This window comes from Ovis aries, chromosome 15 (assembly GCF_016772045.2).
Source record: "Ovis aries strain OAR_USU_Benz2616 breed Rambouillet chromosome 15, ARS-UI_Ramb_v3.0, whole genome shotgun sequence".
Classification (NCBI taxonomy): Eukaryota; Metazoa; Chordata; class Mammalia; order Artiodactyla; family Bovidae; genus Ovis; species Ovis aries.
Genome location: NC_056068.1, coordinates 47,440,893 through 47,462,039, shown reverse-complemented (window position 1 = coordinate 47,462,039; position 21,147 = coordinate 47,440,893). Strand labels below are relative to the sequence as shown.

The following is a 21,147-nucleotide window of genomic DNA, read 5'->3' as shown; positions in this document are numbered from 1 at the left end:
ACACTGGAGTGGGTTGCCATTTCCTTCTCCAATGCATAAAAGTAAAAAGTGAAAGTGAAGTCGCTCAGTCATGTCCAACTCTTAGCAACCCCATGGACTGCAGCCTACCAGGCTCCTCTGTCCGTGGGATTTTCCAGGCAAGAGTACTGGAGTGGAGTGCCATTGCCTTCTCCTGTATTTTGTTAAGTAACATTAAATAATAAGAATCATAAAATTTACTGAGCTGATAGTAAAGCATTAAATTATGAAATGTCCTTTTGACTTGGCAACCAAGATCCTTTCCTTGTTTCTCCATGTTTTCTTTTCTGTCCTTCAATAATTTGATCTTGGCCTGTACTTGATTTATAAGCAGTTAGTACCATGTTTTTCTACCTTTCTTACTCTGCTCCTTTTTATCCTTCCCAATTCTGTAGCAATCTGTGAGCAAGAGAAACCACAGAAGTCAGGACAGGTAGGAGAAAGTGAGCAGATGCTATGGCTTCAGAAAAATTGGTGAACCTACAGGAGGAGGTGACCTGCCCCATTTGCCTGGAGCTTCTAACAGAGCCCCTGAGCCTTGACTGTGGCCACAGTTTCTGCCAAATCTGCATCACTGCAAACAGCAAAGAGTCCGTGACTGGCCAAGAGGAGGAGAGAAAGTGCCCTGTGTGCAGAATCAACTATGAATCTGGGAAACTGAGGCCTAACTGGCACCTGGCCAACATAGTGCAGAGGGTCAGGGAGGTCAAACTGAGCCTGCAAGAGCAAGAGAAACATCTCTGTGCTCACCATGGAGAAAAACTCGTGCTCTTCTGTGAAGAGGATGGGAAGGTCATTTGCTGGCTTTGTGAGCGGTCCCAGGAGCACCGTGGTCACCCTACAGTTCTCATGGAGGAGGTTGCCCAGGAATACCAGGTAAGAGACCACAGTGGAGAGAAAACAGGGCAGAAAATTGTAGTTGATGAGAACTGTCTACTTTACATTGGACTTTAATTACCTAATCACCATGAACCTGGGGCCTGTGATTTTTTTTCTTCCTATGCTCACCTTCTGATGTCTGAAGGACATAAATGTGCATTTTTACAATTACAAAGTAATAACCCTATACACAGACTCTTAGCCTAGAAGTATACATCCATGTACCTTGTGCCAATACGTAGAGATTGGTGCCCAAGAGAAGCTTCCTTAACTCTTTGAACAGGAGAGGTAACTAGGACACCGGGTGGATTGAAATGTAAGCTATTTCCTTGTTGCAGGATCAGGTTTCTTCTTAAACAACCAGTCTTCTCTAGGTGAGAGGATGATGACTTTAATCTCTTCAGTCTTATAGAACACCTTCCCGAGTATGGCTGCGGCTTGCGGCTCTCTGGGACGCCGTTGAGGAGAGGAGGGCGAGGTCTGTCCGAGGCTTTGGCTGCGATTCTCCTCAGCGATGGCGCTTCGGTCGCGGTCCTGGGAGTTGTTGCCGGTTTGCAGAAACCCCGGGTGTCTGGTGGCAGCGTTCTCGACCAGTGCTAAGCCAGCGGTGAAGCCTGAGGCGGACCCCGTGGGAAATGAAGCCGTTGCCCCAGAGTTCACCAACCGGAACCCCCGGAATCTGGAGCTCTTAGCTGTAGCCAGGAAAGAGCGGGGTTGGGGGACCGTGTGGCCCTCCCGGGAGTTCTGGCACAGGTTGCGAGTTATAAGGAGTCAGCATCACATAGAAGCACTTGTTGAGCATCGCAATGGCCAGGTTGTGGTTTCGGCATCCACTCATGAATGGGCCATTAAGAAGCACCTGTATAGCACCAAAAGTGTGGTGGCTTGTGAGAGTGTAGGACGAGTGCTGGCACAGCGGTGCTTGGAAGCAGGAATCAACTTCATGGTCTACCAACCCACTCCTTGGGAGGCAACATCAGACTCGATGAAACGACTACAGATTGCCATGATAGAGGGTGGTGTGGTGCTGCAGGAGCCTCGGAGAATCTATGAATGAAGCAGAAGCATTGTTTGGAGCTTGTAAATGAAAGCTGTCAGCTCTTCATTCTTCAGAAGAGAGCCTCTGGAAGAACTGCCAGCTTGGACGTTTTGTACGAAAATCTAAGAGCAGAATGTTATTAGTTAAGGTCGTCTCCTTCTCCCCTTCAGTATGCTTGTCTTAAATCCAGGGCTGAATTCTTCCCCTCCTGGACGTGAGAGAAGTATCTGAGAAAAACTGTTGCCGATTGTAATTAACTTCTGAAGGACAAATTAAATTGTTGTTTATAAAAAAAAAAAAAAAAAAAGAACACCTTCCCCACCTCAGGTCTTCTTCCAAGTAATAGAGTCTAATTGCTGTTCTCAGTTTCTGTAAAGCATATTCTCTTTGGAAATCAGGCTCATTTCTCCTCCATTTCTCCTCTTCAGTGATGTTAGGAAAATCTATAGCTTGACTGTGATGTGATTCTTTTCTCAACAGAAGAAACTCCAGACAGCTCTGGAGAGGCTGAAGCAGGAGCAGCAGGAAGCTGAGGAGTTGGAGTCTGACTTCAGAGAAGAGATTGCTGCCTGGAAGGTAGGAGAAACTTCCTGAAGGAATTAGACAGATATCTGGGCAAGACCTTAGGTTGATCACAAGGAGCTACCTTCCTATTTGTTCCCAGACAGTTAAGCCATTTGACTAATCCTTTTCTTCACTGTTTCCCTGATAAGAGTGGGTGCTGAAAAGTGAACATAAAGCAAATGAACACAGATATTGGAAGGGAGGTATTCTTTTAGAGGGACTCTCTGGTGGGGATGACTAGGGAATTTCATGTTCCATTCTTGACATATTCATTAGCCTTTCACTCTTCTGAAAAAGACCTCTGACAATGGCTCATGGTTCTGTCCTCAGTGTTCACCTTTTTGGCAAAGGTTGTTGGTGGGGGTCAGAAGCAATGCAGGGAAGCATGAGAATTCTGAATAGATGTGTGAAGGCTGGAATCCTTTTGGCTCTTGATTGTCCTTAACAATGCAGACTTGGAGGCATTATTTTGAAATTTGAGAGAGAGGAAAAAAAAAAGCAAAGTCAGCTTCTCCAAAAATTGTTTTCTTCCTCTCTGTCTCTCTCTCTCTCTCTCATTACTGAAGAGTCAAACACAATATGAGATACAAAATGTCCAGGCAGAGTTTGAAAAACTGAGAGCAATCCTGGACAGTGAGGAGACGAAGGAACTACAAAAGCTGAAGGTTGAGGAGACAGCCACTCTGTGTACCATAGCAAACTCTGAGAATGAGCTGGCCCAGCAGAGCCAGTTGGTGAGAAATCTCATCTCAGAAATAGAGCATCGTCTGCGGGGGTCAACAATGCAGATGCTGCAGGTAAGAGTTAGGAAGAAGCCCGAGCATCTGAGACACAAGAGAAACGAAGCAAAGTGTCCATTGCTTTCAAGTTGCGGAGCTCCTTCTGGTGCTGTCACTCCCCCCGCGTCCTTCACTCCTTGAAACTATAAGTTTGTTCTCTAAGTCTGTGAGTCTGCTTCTGTTGTGTAAATAAGTTCATTTGTATCTTTTTGAAAAGATTCTGCATGTAAATGATACCTATAATATACACTATATTATATGTCTGACTTCACTCAGTATGACCATCTCTACTTCCATCCATGTTGCTGCAAATAGCCTTGTTTCATTCTTTTTAATGGCTATTATTGCATTGCACATATGTATCACATCTTTATTTATTCCTTGGTTAATGGACATTTAAGTTGTTTCCATGTCTTGACTATTGTAAATAGCACTGCAGTGAATGTTGGGGTATGTATCCTTTCAGATCATGTTTTTCTCCAGGCATATCCCTAGGAGTGGCCTTGCAGGATAATGCTGCTGTGTGACCCCAGAGACCACAGCCCACGAGGCTCCATTGTCCCTGGGATTCTCCAGGCAAGAATACTGCAGTGGGTTGCCATTTTCTTCTCCAAAGCATGAAAGTGAATAATGAAAGTGAAGTCATTCAGTTATGTCCGACTCGTAGCGACCCCATGGACTGCAGCCTACTAGGCTCCTCCATCTATGGGATTTTCCAGGCAAGAGTACTGGAGTGGGTTGCCTTGGATCATATGGTAGTTCTATTTTCAGTTTCTTAAGGAACCTTTATTGGCTTCACCTATTTACATTCCCATCAACTGTGCAGAAGGGTTCCCTTCTCTCCACTCAGTCTCCAACATTTATTGTTTGTGGGTTTTTAGATACTGGCCATTCCAACTGGTGTGAGGTGATTTGCGTTTCTCTAATAATTTTGATTTGCATTTCTCTAATAATTAGTGATGTTGAACATCTTTTCAAATACCTCTTGGCTATCTGTATGTCTTCTTTGGAGAAATGTCTATTTAGGTCTTCTGCCTGTTTTTTGGTTTGGTTATTTGTCTTGATGATATTAAGCCACATGGAGACAAATCCCATATAATTCACATCATTTGCAAATATTTTCTTCCAATCTGTAGCTTGTCTTTTCATTTTATTTAAAACTATTGAATTTGATTAGGTCCCATTTGTTTATTTTTGTTTTTATTTCCAGTACTCTGGGAGATAGATCCAAAAAACATATTGCTGTGATTTTTGCCAGAGAGTGGTCTGCCGACGTTTTCCTCTAAGTGTTTTATAGTGTTTCATCTCATATGTACATCCTTAGTACATTTTGAGTTTTTGTGTGTGTGTGGTGTTAAGAAGTGTTTTAATTTCATTTTTACATGTAGTTGTCCAGTTTTCCCAGTTTGGTGGTTTCCCTTTCTCTGCAATTTTTTGGAATAGCTTCAGAAGAATTGTTGATAACTTTTCCCCATGATAGAATTCACATGTGAGCACATCCGGTCCTGGACTTCTGTGCATTGGATTTTTTCAGTCACAGCTTCAATTTCAATACTTGTGACTGGTCTGCTCATCTTTTCTACTTCTTTCTGGTTAAGCCTTGGGAGATACCTTTCTAAGAATTCATCCACTTCTTTGAGGTGGTCCATTCTATTGGCATACAGTTCTGTAGTAATCTCATATGATTCTTTGTATTTCTATGGTATCAGTTGTAACTTCCTTGGTGGCTCAGACGGTAAAGCGTCTGCCTACAATGTGGGAGACCCAGGTTCAATCCCTGGATTGGGAAGATCCTCTGGAGAAGGAAATGACATCTCACTTCAGTACTCTTGCCTGGAAAATCCCATGGACGGAGGAGCGTGGTAGGCTACACTCCGTGGGGTCCCAAAGATTTGGACACAACTGAGTGACTTCATTTTCACTGTCAGTTGTAACTTCTCCTTTTTTTTATTTCTAATTTTATTTATTTGAATCCTTTCCCTTTTTTTCTTGATGTGTCTGGCTAAACGTTTATCAATTTTGTTTCTCTTTTCAAAGAACCAGCTTTTAGTTTTATTGATCTTTGTTATTGTTTTCTTTGCCTCAACTTCATTTATTTCTCCTCTGACCTTTACGATTTCTTTCCTTTTACTAACTTGAGGTTTTGTTTGTTCTTCTTTCTCTAGTTTCTTTACGCATCAGGTTATGTTGTACATTTGAGAGTTTTCTTGTTTCTTGATGTACGATTGAATTGCTATAAACTTCTTTCTTAGAACTTCTTTTGCTGAATCCTGTAGGTTTTGGATCATTATTGTGCTTTTATTTTCATTAGTCTCTGGGTACTTTTTTATTTCCCCTTTGATTTCTTCAGTGGTCCCATTGGTTGTTTAGTAGCATATTGCTTAACCTCCACAGACATTTTTTTTTGCATTTTTTTCTTATAGTTTATTTTTTTTAATATAAATTTATTTATTTTAGTTGGAGGCTAATTACTTTACAATATTGTATTTTTTTGCCTCCTTATAGTTTATTTCTAATCTCATAGCATTGCGGTTGGAAAAGATGCTTGATATGATTTCAATTTTCTTGAATTTACTGAGGCTCACTTTGTGGCACAGTATGTGATCAATCCTGAAGAATGTTTCATGTGCACTTGAGAAGAAGGTGTATTTTGCTGTTTTGGATGGAATGCTCTATAAATATCAATTAAGTCCATCTGGCCTAATGTGTGATTTAAAACCTGTGTTTCCTTGTTGATTTTCTGCCTGAATGATCTGTCCATTGATGAAAGAGGGATGTTAAAGTCCCCTGATATTATTGTGTTAATTGTCAGTTTCTCCCTTTTTGGCTATTAGTATTTGCCTTATATATTGAGGTGTTCCTATGTTGGGCCAATATATTTTAAAAATTGTAATATCAACTTCTTGGATTGATCCCTTGATCATTATGTAATGTCTTCATACATCTCTTATAACAATATTTATTTTAACTTCTATTTTGTCTAACATGAGTATTACTACTACAGCTTTTTTTTTTTTAATTTCCACTTCCATGGAATACCTTTTTCCACAAACTGAGAGGTTCCAGATATAGTAGCTGGGTTTAGAAAAGGCAGAGGAACCAGAAATCAAATTTCCAACATTCATTGGATTACAGAGAAAATGATGGAATTCCAGAAAAACATTTACTTCTGCTTCATTGACTGTGCTAAAGCCTTTGGCTCTGTGGATCACAACAAAATTTGAAAAAATCTTTAATTATATGGAATACCAGACCACCTTACCTACCTCCTGAGAAACCTGTATGCAAGTCAAGAAACAATAGTTAGGACCAAGCATGGAAAAACAGACTGGTTCAAAAATGGGAACGGAGTACATCAAGGCTGTATATTATCACCCTGCTTATTCAGCTTACACGCAGAGCACATCATGCAAAATGCTGGTCTGTATCACTCACAAGCTAAAATCAAGATTGCAGAGAGAAATATCAACAATCTCAGATTTGCAGATGATACCACTCTAAGGCAGAAAGTGAAGGGAAACTAAAGATCCTCTTGATGAAGGTGAAAGAGGAGAGTGAAAAAGTTGGCTTGAAACTCAACATTCAAAAAACTAAGATCATCACAGCCACCTCATCATCACTTCATGGCAAATAAAAGCAGAAAAAATGGAAGCAATAACAGATTGCATTTTCATGGGCTCCAAAATCATTGTGGACAGTGACTGCAGTCATGAAATTAAAAGATACTTATTCCTTGGAAAGAAAGCTATGACAAACTCAGGCAGTGTATTAAAAAACAGAGACATCACTTTGCCAACAAAGGTCCATAAGGTCAAAGCTATGGTTTTTCCAGTTCAGCTCAGTTCAGTCACTCAGTCGTGTCCAACTCTTTGCGACCCCATGAATTGCAGCACGCCAGACCTCCCTGTTCATCACCATCTCCCAGAGTTCACTCAGACTCACGTCCATCGAGTCCGTGATGTCATCCAGCCATCTCATCCTCGGTCGTCTCCTTCTCCTCCTGCCCCCAATCCCTCCCAGCATCAGGGTTTTTTCCAATGAGTCAACTTTTCTCATGAGGTGGCCAAAGCACTGGAGTTTCAGCTTTAGCATCATTCCTTCCAAAGAAATCCCAGGGCTGATCTCCTTTAGAATGGACTGGGTTGGATTTCCTTGCAGTAGTCATGTACAAATGCGAGAGTTGGACCGTAAAGAAGACTGAGTGCTGAGGAATTGATGCTTTTGAATTGTGGTGTTGGAGAAGACTCTTGAGAGTCCCTCGGACTGCAAGGAGATCAAACCAGTCAGTCATATAGGAAATCAACCCTGAATATTCATTGGAAAGACTGATGCTGAAGCTCCAATATTTTGGCCACCTGATACAAAGAGCCAACTCATTGGGAAAGACCCCGATGCTGAGAAAGATTGAAGGCAAAGTGAGAAGGGGAGTGGCAGAAGATGAGATAGTTAGGTAACATCATTGACTTGGTGGACATGAATTTGAGCAAACTCTGGGAAATTGTGGAGGACAAAGGAGCTTGGTGTGCTGTAGTCCATGGGGTCCCAAAGAGTCAGACATCATTTAACAACTGAATATCAACAACAATCTGTTTCCATCCCCTCGCTTTCAATCTGTATGTGTCTCTAGATTTAAAGTGAGTTTCTTGTAGACAGCATACATATGGGTCTTTTTTTGTATCCATTCAGCCAGGTTATTCCTTTTGTTCAGAGAGTTTAATCCATTTACATTTAAGGTAATTATTGGTATGCAAGTTCCCATGGCCATTTTCTTAATTGGTTTTGTTTTTGTAGGTCTTTTTTCTTCCTTTTCTCTCTTGTTCTCTTCTTCTGTGGCTTGATGAACACTTTAGTGTGTTTGGCTTGCTTTTTCCTTTTTGTGTACATATCTATTATAGTTTTGGCATTTGCTGTTCTAGAGACATTTTCATGCAGCAGTATATATACTTACAAGACTTTTCAGATTGCTGGTCTCTTTCCTGCCTAGACAAGTTCCTTTAGCATTTGTTGCAAAGCTGGTCTGGTGATGCTAAATTCCCTTAGCTTCTGCTTTTCTGTGAAGCTCTTTATATCTCTGGCAAATCTGAATGAGATCCTTGCTGGGTAGAGTGTTTTTGGTTGTAAATATATTATGCTACTTCCTACTAGCCTGCAGAGTTTCTGTTGAAAACTCAGTTGATAACATTATGGGAATTGCCTCATATGCTATTTGTCATTTTTCTATTGTTGCTTTTAATATTTTTTCTTGCTTTTAATTTTTGTCACTTTGATTACTATGTGCCTTGGCATGTTCCTCTTTGTGTTTATCCTGCCTGGGACTCTCTGCTTCCTGGACTTGGGTGGCAGTTTCCTTTCCCATGTTAGGGAACTTTTCAGCAATTATCTCTTCAAATATTTTCTCAAATCCTTTATTTTTCTCTTCTCTATCTGGGACCCTTAAAATGCGAACATTTATGCATTTAATGTTGCCCCAAAAGTCATCTGTGCATTTAATGTTGCCCCAATAGTCATTTTTTGTTGTTGCTGTTTTTCTTTATTCTGTTCTGCAGCAGTGATTTCCACCACCCTGTCTTCCAGGTTGCTTATTCAATCTTCTGCCTCAGTTATTCTGCTATTGATTCCTGTTAGTATAGCTGTCATTTCAGATATTGATTATTCACCCTTGTTTGTTTTTTAGTTCTTCTAGGTCTTTGTTGAACATTTCTTGCACCTTCATCCTTGCCTCCATTCCTTTTCCAAGATCTTGGATCATCTTTGCTATCATTATTCCAAATTCTTTTTCTAGAGGTTGCCTATCTCCATGTCACATAGCTCTTTCTCTTCGGTTTTCTCTTGTTCATTCATCTGGGACATATTCTTCTGTTGTTTTATTTTTTGTTTTTCTGACTACCTCTGATTGTTGTTTCCATTCTATAGGCTGATGGATTGTAGTCTTGCTTTTGCTGTCTGTCTTCTGGTGGATGAAGTTATCTAAGTGCTTTGTGAAAGCTTTCTTATGGGAGAGACTGGTGGTGTGTGGAACTGAGTCTCATCCCTCTTGTGATCAGGGCTAGGGATAATGGTGGCCCCCAGGAGAGCTCACTCCAATGAGTGCCAGTTTCTTTGCCACAATGAAAAGCCATCCCGTGCTTCTGCAGGAGGCCTAGCAAGTAGACCTCACTCAATCTCTTATGGGGTCACTGCTTTTATCCCTTTAGTCCTGGTGCATACAACACCTTGTGCGTACACTCCAAGAGTGGAATTTCTGTTTCCCTCAGTCCTGTGGAATTTCTGTGATGAGACTCCTTTGGCTTTCAAAGTCAGATTCTCTGGTGACTCCTCCATTGCTGGACCCCAAGGCTGGGAAGCCTGACTTGGGCTCAGAATTTTCTCTCCTGTAGGCTAACTTCTGTAGTTATTTTTTTTTCCCCCAGTTTGTAGTTTGCTCACCTGTTGTGTATCAGATTTGATTTCATTGCAATAGCACCCCTCCTCCCGTCTCACTGTTTTCTCTTTTGTCTTTGAATGTAGAGTATCTTTTCTGGTAGGTTTCAGCATTTTTTAAATCAATGGCTGTTCAGTGGTTGTGATTTGGATGGTCTCTCAAGAATGGGGTGAGACACATCCTTCTACTCCACCATCTTGAGACCAATCTCCTAGAAATAGTTTCTTGGGCCCATATATTGTTATTTTTAATTTGTATGTGTGTATATATTTGTGCACATGTGTGCAGGGGGAGCTGCTGATTCAATTTACTATTCCTTTCTTGAAGTGAAAATTTAGACCACTGATTTGAGACAAGCTCTTTTGATATAGTGTTTAATGGCAAACTGCATTTAATTAATTAATTGTATTTCATACATTTTGATTATTTAATGTTTGTTTTCTTTCAGTTTGACTTTTTCTCAAATTTCCTTTTCAGTTTTTTTTTTTAATTTTCTTTTTAAAATTTTGATTCTGTGTTAAACCTAGGGTATTTTAAAGTGTGTTGTAAATGAGAAAATGCTTGGTGATTTCTGAGTTTCACTTCTCTGAGGATTTCAAATTTAATCTTGTCAAAATCAAAGAACACACATCTTTATTATTTTAAACTTTCATGTTTATTGTTACTTTTTATGGCCTAAAAAATTGTATATCTAGAAAAATTTTTACTATGAATTTTAAAAGATTATGTTTCTCAAAAAAAAAAAGATTATGTGTTTCTCATTTATAGGGTAAAATGGGCTGCAGACATCAGTTAGGTCTAGTTGGTTGGTAGCATTGTTCATGTCTTCTGTAAATTTGAATGTTTCCATATAAGCTGTTCTTTCATTAATGAGAGTGAGTTATTAACATCTGCAACTGTTATTATTGAATTGTGTGTTTTTCCTTTTGGTTTTGCTTTGAGTATTTTGAAGCTCTGCTGTTAGGCACATACACATTTATAACTGTTGTATTTTTTTGATAAACTGAATCTTTTATAATTATAAAATCACCCTCATGTCTTTTCATAATATATCTTAAAGTATATTTTTTTAATATTAGCATAAATATTTGACCTTTTTTTTACTACGGCTTGCATGGTATATATTTTTCTATCTTTTTACATTTGCCCTTTTGGTGCCTTGACTGTGTCTCATGCAAATAGCAATAGGTGAATTTTGCTTTTTATACAGGTTGACAATCTCTGATTTCAATTGCTGCATTAATACATGAAATTTAAAGCAATTACTAATGTGCTTGTATTTAAATTTGCTCTTTTGCCATTTGCTTTCTATTACTATATGGATATTGTAAGTTTCATTCTTTTCATTCTCTTTAGCTAGTTTGTTTTGTCTTAAACATATATTTCTAGTATAAAATTTTAGGTCTGACTGTATTTTTTTAGTTTTTTTCCTAATGGTTGCTATAATATATACAATATGTTTCCTGCCTGATATGATCTACTTCAGACTGATACTAACCTAAACTGTTTCATTACCTTCCAGCAACAACACAAAAATATTTTCTCTTTAATGTGGGTAACTGCATTCAAGCATTGTTATAACTGGGAGAAAAAACTCTCTTTTCTTCTAGAGTTTATATCAGAAGGTTTGTGTTTCCTTCATAAACCGGGAAAAGAAGTCTTTAGGAGTTGAATAAATAGAATTAAAGAAAGACACAGACCAGATTCTGAGAATAATGTTTGAGCCTCAGAATTAGACTATGATTAAAGTTGCAACTGCCACCCTAATTCCTTATTCTTTCTCTACTTATTGTAGTTTTCTTTGATTTCTTTGTCATATACACAAAAGAGCACTAATACAAAGGTGTTTTTTTGGAAACTCAGCTATTCTAGTTTTTGGTGACATGGAAATAAATCTTTAGTAAAAGAGATCAAATATAGTGGCAGATTCCTGTTCAAACAAATAAAACAGTAAAAGTGATGACTAAGACAATTAGATGACTAAAAACTGTTAAGGACCTGGACTGAACAGACTCAGCAGAGACTAAATTGCAGATAAATGCATGAGTACTTGAACAATAAGTGTATATGGATAGCATTATGAAAATGGGGTACGAGAGAGAAGACAATTTGGCTGGTGAATAATAAGTTATATATTAGACATCCTATATTATTGATTTCTGTAGCTTATTTACTACTGAATAAATTAATATGAGACAAAGTTGAGTGAAAAAGAAAGAGTTGGAAATCAACTGCACATATACAGATGCTGACTTTAGGGAATAGAAGAGATCACTAAAAGACAGATTATAAAATGAGAAAAGAGTAAAGTTTTTTAGGTTTTTCCTGAAAAGCTTATATTGATATATATGTTTGCTTGTACTCTCAACAAAAGCCATCTACGTAGCTTGGAATATTAAGATTATGATTTCATTTCTGATTCTCTAAAGCTTGGTTTAATGCTTGCTGTACAATAGTGTCACTTCACAGTCCAGTTGAATAAATGAAAGAACAATGAATTATTCAGATCACCTCATGGGGAACCAGAATTATAGATCTCTTGTTTTTGCCATAAATATGTCTCATCTCCAGACACTAGAAGCCTCATACTTCCACAAAGGTTGAAGCTTTTTTACATTTTTGGAAACCTGACAACATCACATGAATCTCCTGGAATTATGGGGCCTCACTTTTGTCTTTATTTTTCGGCTCTTATATTGAGATCATCTCTATTCCCAAAACCAGGGGTTGATGGGGATGTGAATAAGCTTTGTATGTGGGGGAACCTATTACTTCTTGACTCATGTTTTCTCTTTTCTCACTAGGATGTAAATGACATCTTGAAAAGGTATGTGTGACAGACCAGAGATGGTCCATTCATGCTGTGAAAATGAAATAAAAACCTTAGACATAGCTGGTGACCAGTTAGAATAAAACAATGTTCAGGGCTGAAAAAATGGGGTATAGATTTACCTTAAATTTTTATTCACAAATCATGGCTAGATTGTTCTATAAATACTGAGAGTGAAAAAGATTCTAAAGTAGGGAATTTTGCTTGTGGAAAGTTGCAGAGTTAGGGTGAATAGTAATATTAGGTTAGGGAATTACACTGTCAGACTCCACAAATATTTCATTCACACTATGTCACTATGCAACTCAGGTTCCCATATTTAGTTATGCTTCTCAGGGGAGGTTTGAGTCTTCTTTATCTGCCAAGTATCCAGAACTGGAAACAACTTCTTTATATTTGAATTTCTTCCCTGGGTATGTTAGAACAGGTCCTTGTATATCTTTCTGTTTAGATTTCCAAAAGCACATGTGGGCCTTAAGCTAGAATTGAAAGTCAGCATCTTTGTCTCTGAATTTGCACTCCTACATGATAGCCTCAAGCTGTTTACAAACACGTGAAAATCAGGTCACTATTAGTTTAGTATTCATAATGGCTTTTTCTTCAAGGTTATTTGTCTCTGGAGAACCTGAAATCTCAGCATATTCTCCTTATCAAGAAACAGCCTTTGAAGATTTGGGGATTCTAGACAGTATTCTCATTCTTGATTTGTCTAGAACACCCAGGAGCCAGATCCTGTTACCTCAACTTTCTGACATTTTCTTGGAAATACATATCTACGTAGTGACTTTTCCACAAACTGATTTTTTTGAGATACCAAATATTTATCTTGTTAAATTCATTATTTCATATAATTTCCTATGTGTGTGCATGCTAAGCCACTTCAGTCGTGTCCAAATCTTTGAAACCCCATGGGCTGTAGCCCACTAGGCTCCTCTGTCCATGGGATTCTCCAGGCAAGAATACTGGAGTGGGTTGCCATGCCCTTCTCCAGGGGATCTTCCTGACCCAGAGATCAAACCCAGGTCTCTTATGTCTCCTGCATTGGCAGGAGGGTTCTTTACCACTGTTCCCACCTGGGTATCCCATAATTTCACATGATTTCTAGGAAATAGAGAGGGAGAGGTCAATGACTTCATTATAGAAGAAAGAGACTGTCCTTCTGAGAGGTCAAGCCCATCCCAAGTCACACAGAAGGTAACTGAAAAAATGGACATGAGCAGCATTTCTTCTGTCTCCAAGTTCATGCATCCACTCTCTACCTCCCCAAGGTCTGCAGGGAAGACTGTCCAAGTGCATCAACGGGGTGAAAATTTTGAGTCTGTGGTTTTAGAGGGATAGATAGTGAGAGATGTGGACATCAATTTTTGTCATCCCTAGGAGTAACACTTTGACTCTGAAGAAGCCAAAACCGGTTCTCAAGGAACAGAGAAGTGTGTTTCGAGCTCCTGATCTGAGAGACATACTGCGAGTATTTAGTGGTGAGGAGTGCTACCCAAGTGGGTGTCTTTGGGTTTCTTGTGATGGAGGGAAAATGGAGAGGAGGCTCCAGTTTCTCGGTGTGGATAGAGACAACAAAACCCAGATACTATGTGCTTATGATGTGGTCATTTTATGGTGAGTGACAAGAGATGTGGTTTTATCCTATCTTTCACCAGTTCGCTACCTCACCAGAGCCCTTCCCCTAATTTGAAAGAAAATAGATTACAGGACTGAATCTTTTGCTTATATTTAATATTGTGGATTTTTAACATTTCAGGGCTGAGATATATGCAACGCTATTGGGGTAAGGACATTTTCATCAAACCACCCTTTCTCATTATCTTTTCGAAATTTTCATTGTCTAGTAGACCTCATGTTTTAAGATCCGTTTTCCCTCTCAATATATACAAATGTATTGTCTTTCCACTAAAGTTATTCTCAATATAGTTTTCTAAATGTCTGAAATAAAACTACATCATGGCCCTCACATAACCCTCTCATTTTTCAACAGTTGACGTGACCCTGAGTCATACAACAGGTAATCGAAACATTGCCATTTCTGCTGATCGAAGACAAGTGACATATGTGCACAAAGACCAAAGAAATAATCGATGTTGGGAAGAAGTTGATTATGATTATGGTGTCCTGGGATCCCCAGTTATCACATCAGGGAGACATTACTGGGAGGTAGACGTGTCAGAAAAACGTGCCTGGATCCTGGGGGTATATGGTGAAAAACAAGCTGAATATAATACAAAGTTACCACTTACAGCTGATGGAAATCATCAAAATGTTTACTCGAGATACCAACCTAAAAATGGCTACTGGGTCATAGGTTTAAATTATGATTCTGTATATAATGCTTTTGATGAGTCTTCCTCCTCAGATCCCATGATCTTAACTCTCTCCCTGAATGTTCATCCTCGTCGTATTGGAATTTTCCTAGACTATATTGCTGGCATTCTCTTATTTCTCAATATCACAAACCATGGGTTTCTCATCTATAAATTCTCTTCATGTTCCTTTTCTCAAAAAACATTTCCGTATTTCAATCCTATGACCTGTAAAGTCCCCATGAATCTGTGCTCGCCAAGCACTCAAACCTTCTCACATCCACCTCTCTGTAGTGACCCTTGCTATGTGTGAGTCTAACACATCTGAGCTTATCTGCACCATTCTTACCGTTTTTCCTTACTTCCTGCCCTTTCTTCCATTCAAATGTCTTTCGTTCATCAACAGGGTTTACAGTTTACAGTTTACTGTAAAGAAAATAGATTACAGGACTGAATCTTTTGCTTATATTTAATATTGTGGATTTTTAACATTTCAGGGCTGAGATATATGCAACGCTACTTTCCACAATTTCATATTTGCATTAGAAGAAAATCTGAATTTATCATTTTTCCTCCACCAAGGGAAAATGACTGATGCCCCATAAAGAAAGAGTAGTATCAAGGCAGCACTTCTGACAAATTTTCACAGTCTCATTTCCTCTGCCACTGATTGAGATGATGAAGAAAAGCTTCTCAATAACTGTTGCATATTATTGAGGACCTATTGTAGGAGTCATTCATAAACAGATGCATCTTAAGCGGTGTCACTGTTTAACTATCATGTTTCTTATTCATCAAGAAATTGACTAGACCATATCATAGCTCACATGTACTAAGAGTGTAAGTTTTGTGTCCAGAGTGTCTGAGTTCAACTCCTTTCTCTTTATATTATTAGCAGCATAACCTAGAATAACATCCCTAAAAGCTGTCTTTATTTTCTTAAAGTAATCTTGATTTAAAAAGCTGCACCATACATAAGATCATTGTCAGAAGATAAATGCTATCACATAGAAAGCACCTAAGTGTCTCAACTTAATAATAAATACTTTATCTATTAATTAATGAAAAATATAACTTTTATCTCAGTGTCTCATTCAACAGATTTGGGTCTTCAGGGACACAAGGGTTCTTTCTACTAATATCTAAATTTTCATATCCTAGGTACCTCTTTGTTGCTGTTAAGACCACTCTAGCTTTTCTGTCATAGAAAAGCACATACATATGTGTTTGTGATCACAGTTAAAATTTTATTATGATTTTGGTGTTGCTACATTCAGGCTTTTATAAAGCAAGCTAAATTATATGGAATCCAGTTCCTCACTTACAAAAAGATTATACAGAATTTACACAATTACTATTGTGAACATGAAATCATAAAATCTTTGTAATAAGTTCTGTAACTCCTAGGACAAAAGTGTCAGTAAAACGTGTCATATATTCATTCTGATTCCCTCTCACTGTAACTGAAATAAATCATTTTCAGAATACATGCTGCTTTATTTTCAACATTATTACCCTTCCAGTTTTAAGAAATACAATAAATTAATTAAAGAATGACATTTTCTTTAAATTTTGCCTAATGGTAAAATGTTTATGTGTAGCTGCTTTATTTTTTTTTAAAGTTCTGCACTAATCCTTTTTCCTTGAAATTGGATTTTAATTTGGGCTCTGTTTCCCCAGCTTTGCTTCCCTGGTGGCTCAGCTGATAAAAATCCCGTCTGCAATGTGGGAGACCTGGATTTGATCCCTGGGTTGGGAAGATCCCCTGAAGAAGGGAAAGGCTACCCACTCCAGTATTCTGGCCTAGAGAATTCCATGGACTATATAGTCCATGGGGTCACAGAGTTGGACACAACTGAACAACTTTCACTTTCCCTTTCCCCAGCTTTACAAAGCTATCATTTATCGTGATACATTAGGACTCAGAAGTGTAATTGTAGAATTTCTTAACAATGGCGTAGGTAGGTGTTTTGTGTGCCCTGGTCAACTTTAGTTTTACAGTGAGACATAAGTTGTCAGGAATGAAGAAAAAAGTGTTATCTTCCTTTAGTGAGATAAGTGGGGAATTATTTCTGCAGGGGATGTTCATTCAGGGTTTGGTGGGATCCCCAAGTCTTTTCAAATTTTTAATCCCAATTCAGCCTCCAATGGAGTTAAAGTTTAAAAACAAATGCCAAAGTGGATCAAGTGTACCTGCTCTCATTTCTGCTAGTTCCCCCAAATTCCCAGCTTCTTTAACTTTGGACAATCTTTGAATTCACAAGGGATTCTAAAGATAATTTTTTTTTTTTTCAGTTTCTGCCTCTCTGGTGTGTATGCACACATCCACATCTTAAAACTCATCCTTGGAAACAGGGGGAAACTGGTCTTTTAAATTTATCCTTTGCCTTCCTTTCATCCCATTGCTACAATGAGTGATGCTCTGATACACTAGGAAAAATCTATACTCTTGAATTATTGACAAATCACTCTCCAGGGTCATTGATAACTTATCACTTACTGGGAGCCCAATCTTGGAAGATTCAGGATGAAGCAACTAGTTAAAAGAGAATGAAGACCTGAATTTTTGTATTTAAAAAGAAAAGATCTGCACCCTGAGGGGCATTCACTTTCTAGTAGTGGCTCCTGGCCCCAGAAATAAAGCCCTCTGCTGAAGGTATATAACATTGATAAGTAGCTTCCAGTCAGATACTCTCTTCTCAGAGAAAGGACAAAGTAGGTGTTCTGGAACCTCTTCAGTAATTGGTGCTCAGAAAACAGGACAGTTAGATGTGAGAAAATGAGAATTAAACATTATCTCACACAAAATTTTTGTTCTTTGCAGTAGCAGTGTTAGTCGCTCAGTCGTGTCCACCTCTTTGCGACCTCACGAACCATAGCCCGCCAGGCTCCTCTGTCCATGGGATTCTCCAGGCAAGAATACTGGAGTGGATTGCCATTCCCTTCTCCAGAGGATCTTCCTGACCCAGGGATTGAACCCAGGTGTCCTGCTTTGTAGGCAGATTCTTTACCATCTGAGCTACAGGGAAGATCTTTGTTCTTTGCAGGCCCTCAACAGATTGGATGATGTCCACCCACACTGGGAAAAGCAAACTACTTTACCAAGAACACATCCAATTCTAATCTCATCTGGAGACAACACCCACACAGACACACCCAGAAAGAATGCCTAATCTGGTCACCCAGTGACCAGTCAAGTTAACACATAAAATTAACCATCTCACTAATTTTTTTAATTCGTTTTTATCATGTTGAAATTATAGGAATTCTATGTTACATTAGATGACATTGTGCAACAAATGATACTTCATACACTTTCATCTTCTTAGTCTATATGAAAAGTGTCATTTTGGCTATATTGCACCCAACTTCTGAAAGTCAGCATCAGTGAACTCCCACTCTGTGATCACCCCTCTGACTGACCACCTCTGTGATTTCAGATTTGTTGGGCAGTTTCCTCTAACATGACCTAATAGGACAGACTGTCTACATTCACTTACTTCAGCTGGTGGACACAGGCCAAGGGAGAGCATGCCAGTGTTGCTGCCTCAAGGGAGCCCTCAGTGTGGGTCCTCACTGGGGAAAAGAGGATACTTTACTCCCTCCTCTTGATAGCACATTTGTAAGGAAATGAGGCAAGGTGGGTCTGTGAAATTACATTGCTCAGGAAGCCTAGTTTTCCAAACGATGGGTTAGTTTGGAGAAACATGACAACAGTTTCCAGGAGAAGAGCTGAGTCCAGTTCAGTTCAGTCGCTCAGTTGTGTCTGACTCTCGGCAACCCCATGAATCGCAGCACGCCAGGCCTCCCTGCCCGTCACCAGCTCCCAGAGTTCACTCAGGCTCACGTTCATTGAGTCAGTGATGCCATCCAGCCATCTCATCCTCTGTCGTCCCCTTCTTCTCCTGCCCCCAATCCCTCCCAGCATCAAAGTCTTTTCCAATGAGTCAACTCTTCACATGAGGTGGCCAAAGTACTGGAGTTTCAGCTTTAGCATCATTCTTTCCAAAGAAATCTCAGGGTTGATCTCCTTCAGAATGGACTGGTTGGATCTCCTTGCAGTCCAAGGGACTCTCAAGAGTCCTCCCCTACACCACAGTTCAAAAGCATCAGTTCTTCAGTACTCAGCCTCACTGACTCAGCAAACTCAGGCACAAAAGCCTTGTCACTTCCCAAAAGCTCTATGTGGATACCTCTTATTGGTCTATAATTTCTCTTCTCCTTTCCTGTCCAAACTCCACCCCCTGGAATTTAACTTTCATTTCCCCTCATCTTCTACTTCGGATCATCATAGTTGAGGTCAGGCCCCTGGTGAAGTGAGTGAATCCTGAACACTCCTGCCCAGGGCCTGTCTTCACTGTTCTCCAAGGAATCACAACTTCTCCATTAGGATGTGAGGCTAGCTGGCTGGTTTCTAGAGGGCAGAGTCTGAGAGACACAGAAGAAAAAAATGAAATCTGCTTGAGTGAGTTTAATTAGATGTCTGGAAGCTGATTAAAGGGGGAAATGGCCTAGCCTGCAGGCTTCCTGCTGAGAGTGCTGACTAAAGAGCAGTCTCAGGGAGGGGAAGTCTTAGGAAAAGCGGGTTTGGAAGAAGAGAAAGGCTTGGTTTGTTCCTTGGAGGGACTATTTGTTTCTCAAGACTAAAATCTACCCGCAACTCCTTCCCATTCTGTTAAGTTTCAGTTGCAACTTGCTGAGGTCAGTCAGGATCCCTCATTTCTCAAGAGGTAGAAAATCCCTTCTATCAACAAGAACAAAGGCCAACGGGTCTTGAGTACTATTATTTTTATTTCATTCAGGGTATCACTGTAGTATTTCTGCAGGATCGTATCAATAAATTCTCATTCCTTAGGCCTGTCTATGCTCAGGAGCTTGATGATGTGACAGCTGGCAGGCTCTCCTCTGTGGTATTCACTGGGCCAGGCATGGAACTACTGCACTTCCTTACATCCCTATCCTGCTCAAGCTTCTCTATGAGCTGGATTTGCCACTCAGAACCAGCTCAGCTGAGAGATCAGGAGCAAGATGAGCACCTGGGAAAAATGTCTAAAAGTGACATCTGGAAGCATCTAACTTCTAGTAACAATGACATCAAAGTTTTACTTTTAAAATCTACTTACTTGATTGCTGTTCATGATATAAAAAGATGTCAGAGAAGCATTATTAGATCCACATCATTAGACCCGAAATGGAAATAAGTTAGCCCAGCCTCCGCATTTATTTCCCTTCCTCCTTATAGAATGTCCAGCTGTACCCACTGTACTCAGGCACAGAATGTGAAATTGGAAAGTGCCAGTCACTTAGTCAAGTCCAGTTCTTTGCAATTCTATGGACTGTAGCCCACCAGGTTCCTCTGTCCATGGAATTCTTCAGGCAAGAATACTAGAGTGTGTTGCCATTCCCTTCTCAAGGGATCTTCCTGACCCAGTGACTCAAGTACAGACACAAGTCAAATCTCTTTCCTCACCAGGAGTTCCCCCTTTCTGATCAAATCATTCCTCATCAGTGCTGACTTTGGAGATTATTATCTCTGCTACATATTCCTCATTCCTTCTCAACCATAGTTGGTTTTAGACCTTTGTCTTCTGAGCTCATACAGTTCACCTCTGTCAGGCCAGTTGCTATAGGGTCTTAGAACTGAGTTGTTAGTTTACTGTTTCGGGTTTTATTTTACCAGCATTGCAAGGAATTTATATTAAATAATAGTAGATGACTACCTTGGAAATAAAGCACAATTTCACTTTACAGTTCTATTTAAGAAGAAAGACTCTTTCCATACAATATCCATAATTTGTGGTTTTATCGTACTTAGTAGAAACAGTTTAACTGCAATCACAAAAGAAGAAAATTCTGTCTATAAATTTCCTATCTGAACTTTATATGTGTACACTTGTATACACACATAACCAAAACCAAAACAGTCGAAAAAGAAATTAAGAAAGTAGAAGAGATTGATCTGGTGAGCAAAGGAAAGCAAAAATGATATCAACCAGTTAAAAACAAAACTAAAACCTAAGCTGGAAAACAAAACTAAAGCAATATGACAGCTGGGGAATAAAGCAATGAAAGCAAAACAGACTAATAAACATGGTGAGAAAAAGAGAGAAAAGGAAGAAAAGAAAGAAAGAAATGAAAAGAAAAGTTAAATAGAAGTAGGTAAAGAAGATTTATATGTACTAAAGAATAACTACAACAGGAAAAGAATAAGAAAAGCAAGCAAAATATATATGTAGAAAAATAATAATAATAAATTTTTTTAATTAAAAAAAATGGGGGGAAAAAACCTTCACAACTGCGAAAGG

General features: G+C 39.2%; 2 protein-coding genes across 9 annotated transcripts in view; both read left to right on the top strand.

Annotated features, from left to right (window-relative positions):
• The window catches only part of LOC101119159 (tripartite motif-containing protein 5-like), a 40,546-nt gene that overhangs the window by 9,891 nt on the left and 9,508 nt on the right, over positions 1–21,147 (top strand). For 2 of the 8 annotated variants that reach the window (XM_042233128.2, XM_012095905.4), the window contains exons 2-8: positions 414–894; positions 2,417–2,512; positions 3,067–3,297; positions 12,505–12,527; positions 13,908–14,008; positions 14,287–14,313; positions 14,521–16,329. In XM_042233128.2, coding sequence (XP_042089062.1) covers positions 475–894; positions 2,417–2,512; positions 3,067–3,297; positions 12,505–12,527; positions 13,908–14,008; positions 14,287–14,313; positions 14,521–15,155 — 1,533 coding nt within the window. In that variant the 5' untranslated portion in view covers positions 414–474 and the 3' untranslated portion in view covers positions 15,156–16,329. Of the gene's footprint in view, positions 1–413; positions 895–2,416; positions 2,513–3,066; positions 3,298–12,504; positions 12,528–13,907; positions 14,009–14,286; positions 14,314–14,520; positions 16,330–21,147 lie in introns of those variants that run through there. The other 6 variants (XM_060399984.1, XM_042233131.2, XM_042233130.2 and 3 more) reach the window with 6 other exon arrangements.
• LOC114118423 (large ribosomal subunit protein uL18m) lies at positions 1,321–2,223 on the top strand. The gene has a single exon (XM_042233134.1). The coding sequence runs from the start codon at positions 1,412–1,414 to the stop codon at positions 1,952–1,954; it is 543 nt and encodes a 180-aa protein (XP_042089068.1). The 5' UTR covers positions 1,321–1,411; the 3' UTR covers positions 1,955–2,223.

Excerpts from the sequence above, each read along its gene's own strand:
- LOC114118423 (XM_042233134.1), top strand. The coding sequence starts at position 1,412 with ATGGCGCTTCGGTCGCGGTCCTGGGAGTTGTTGCCGGTTTGCAGAAAC.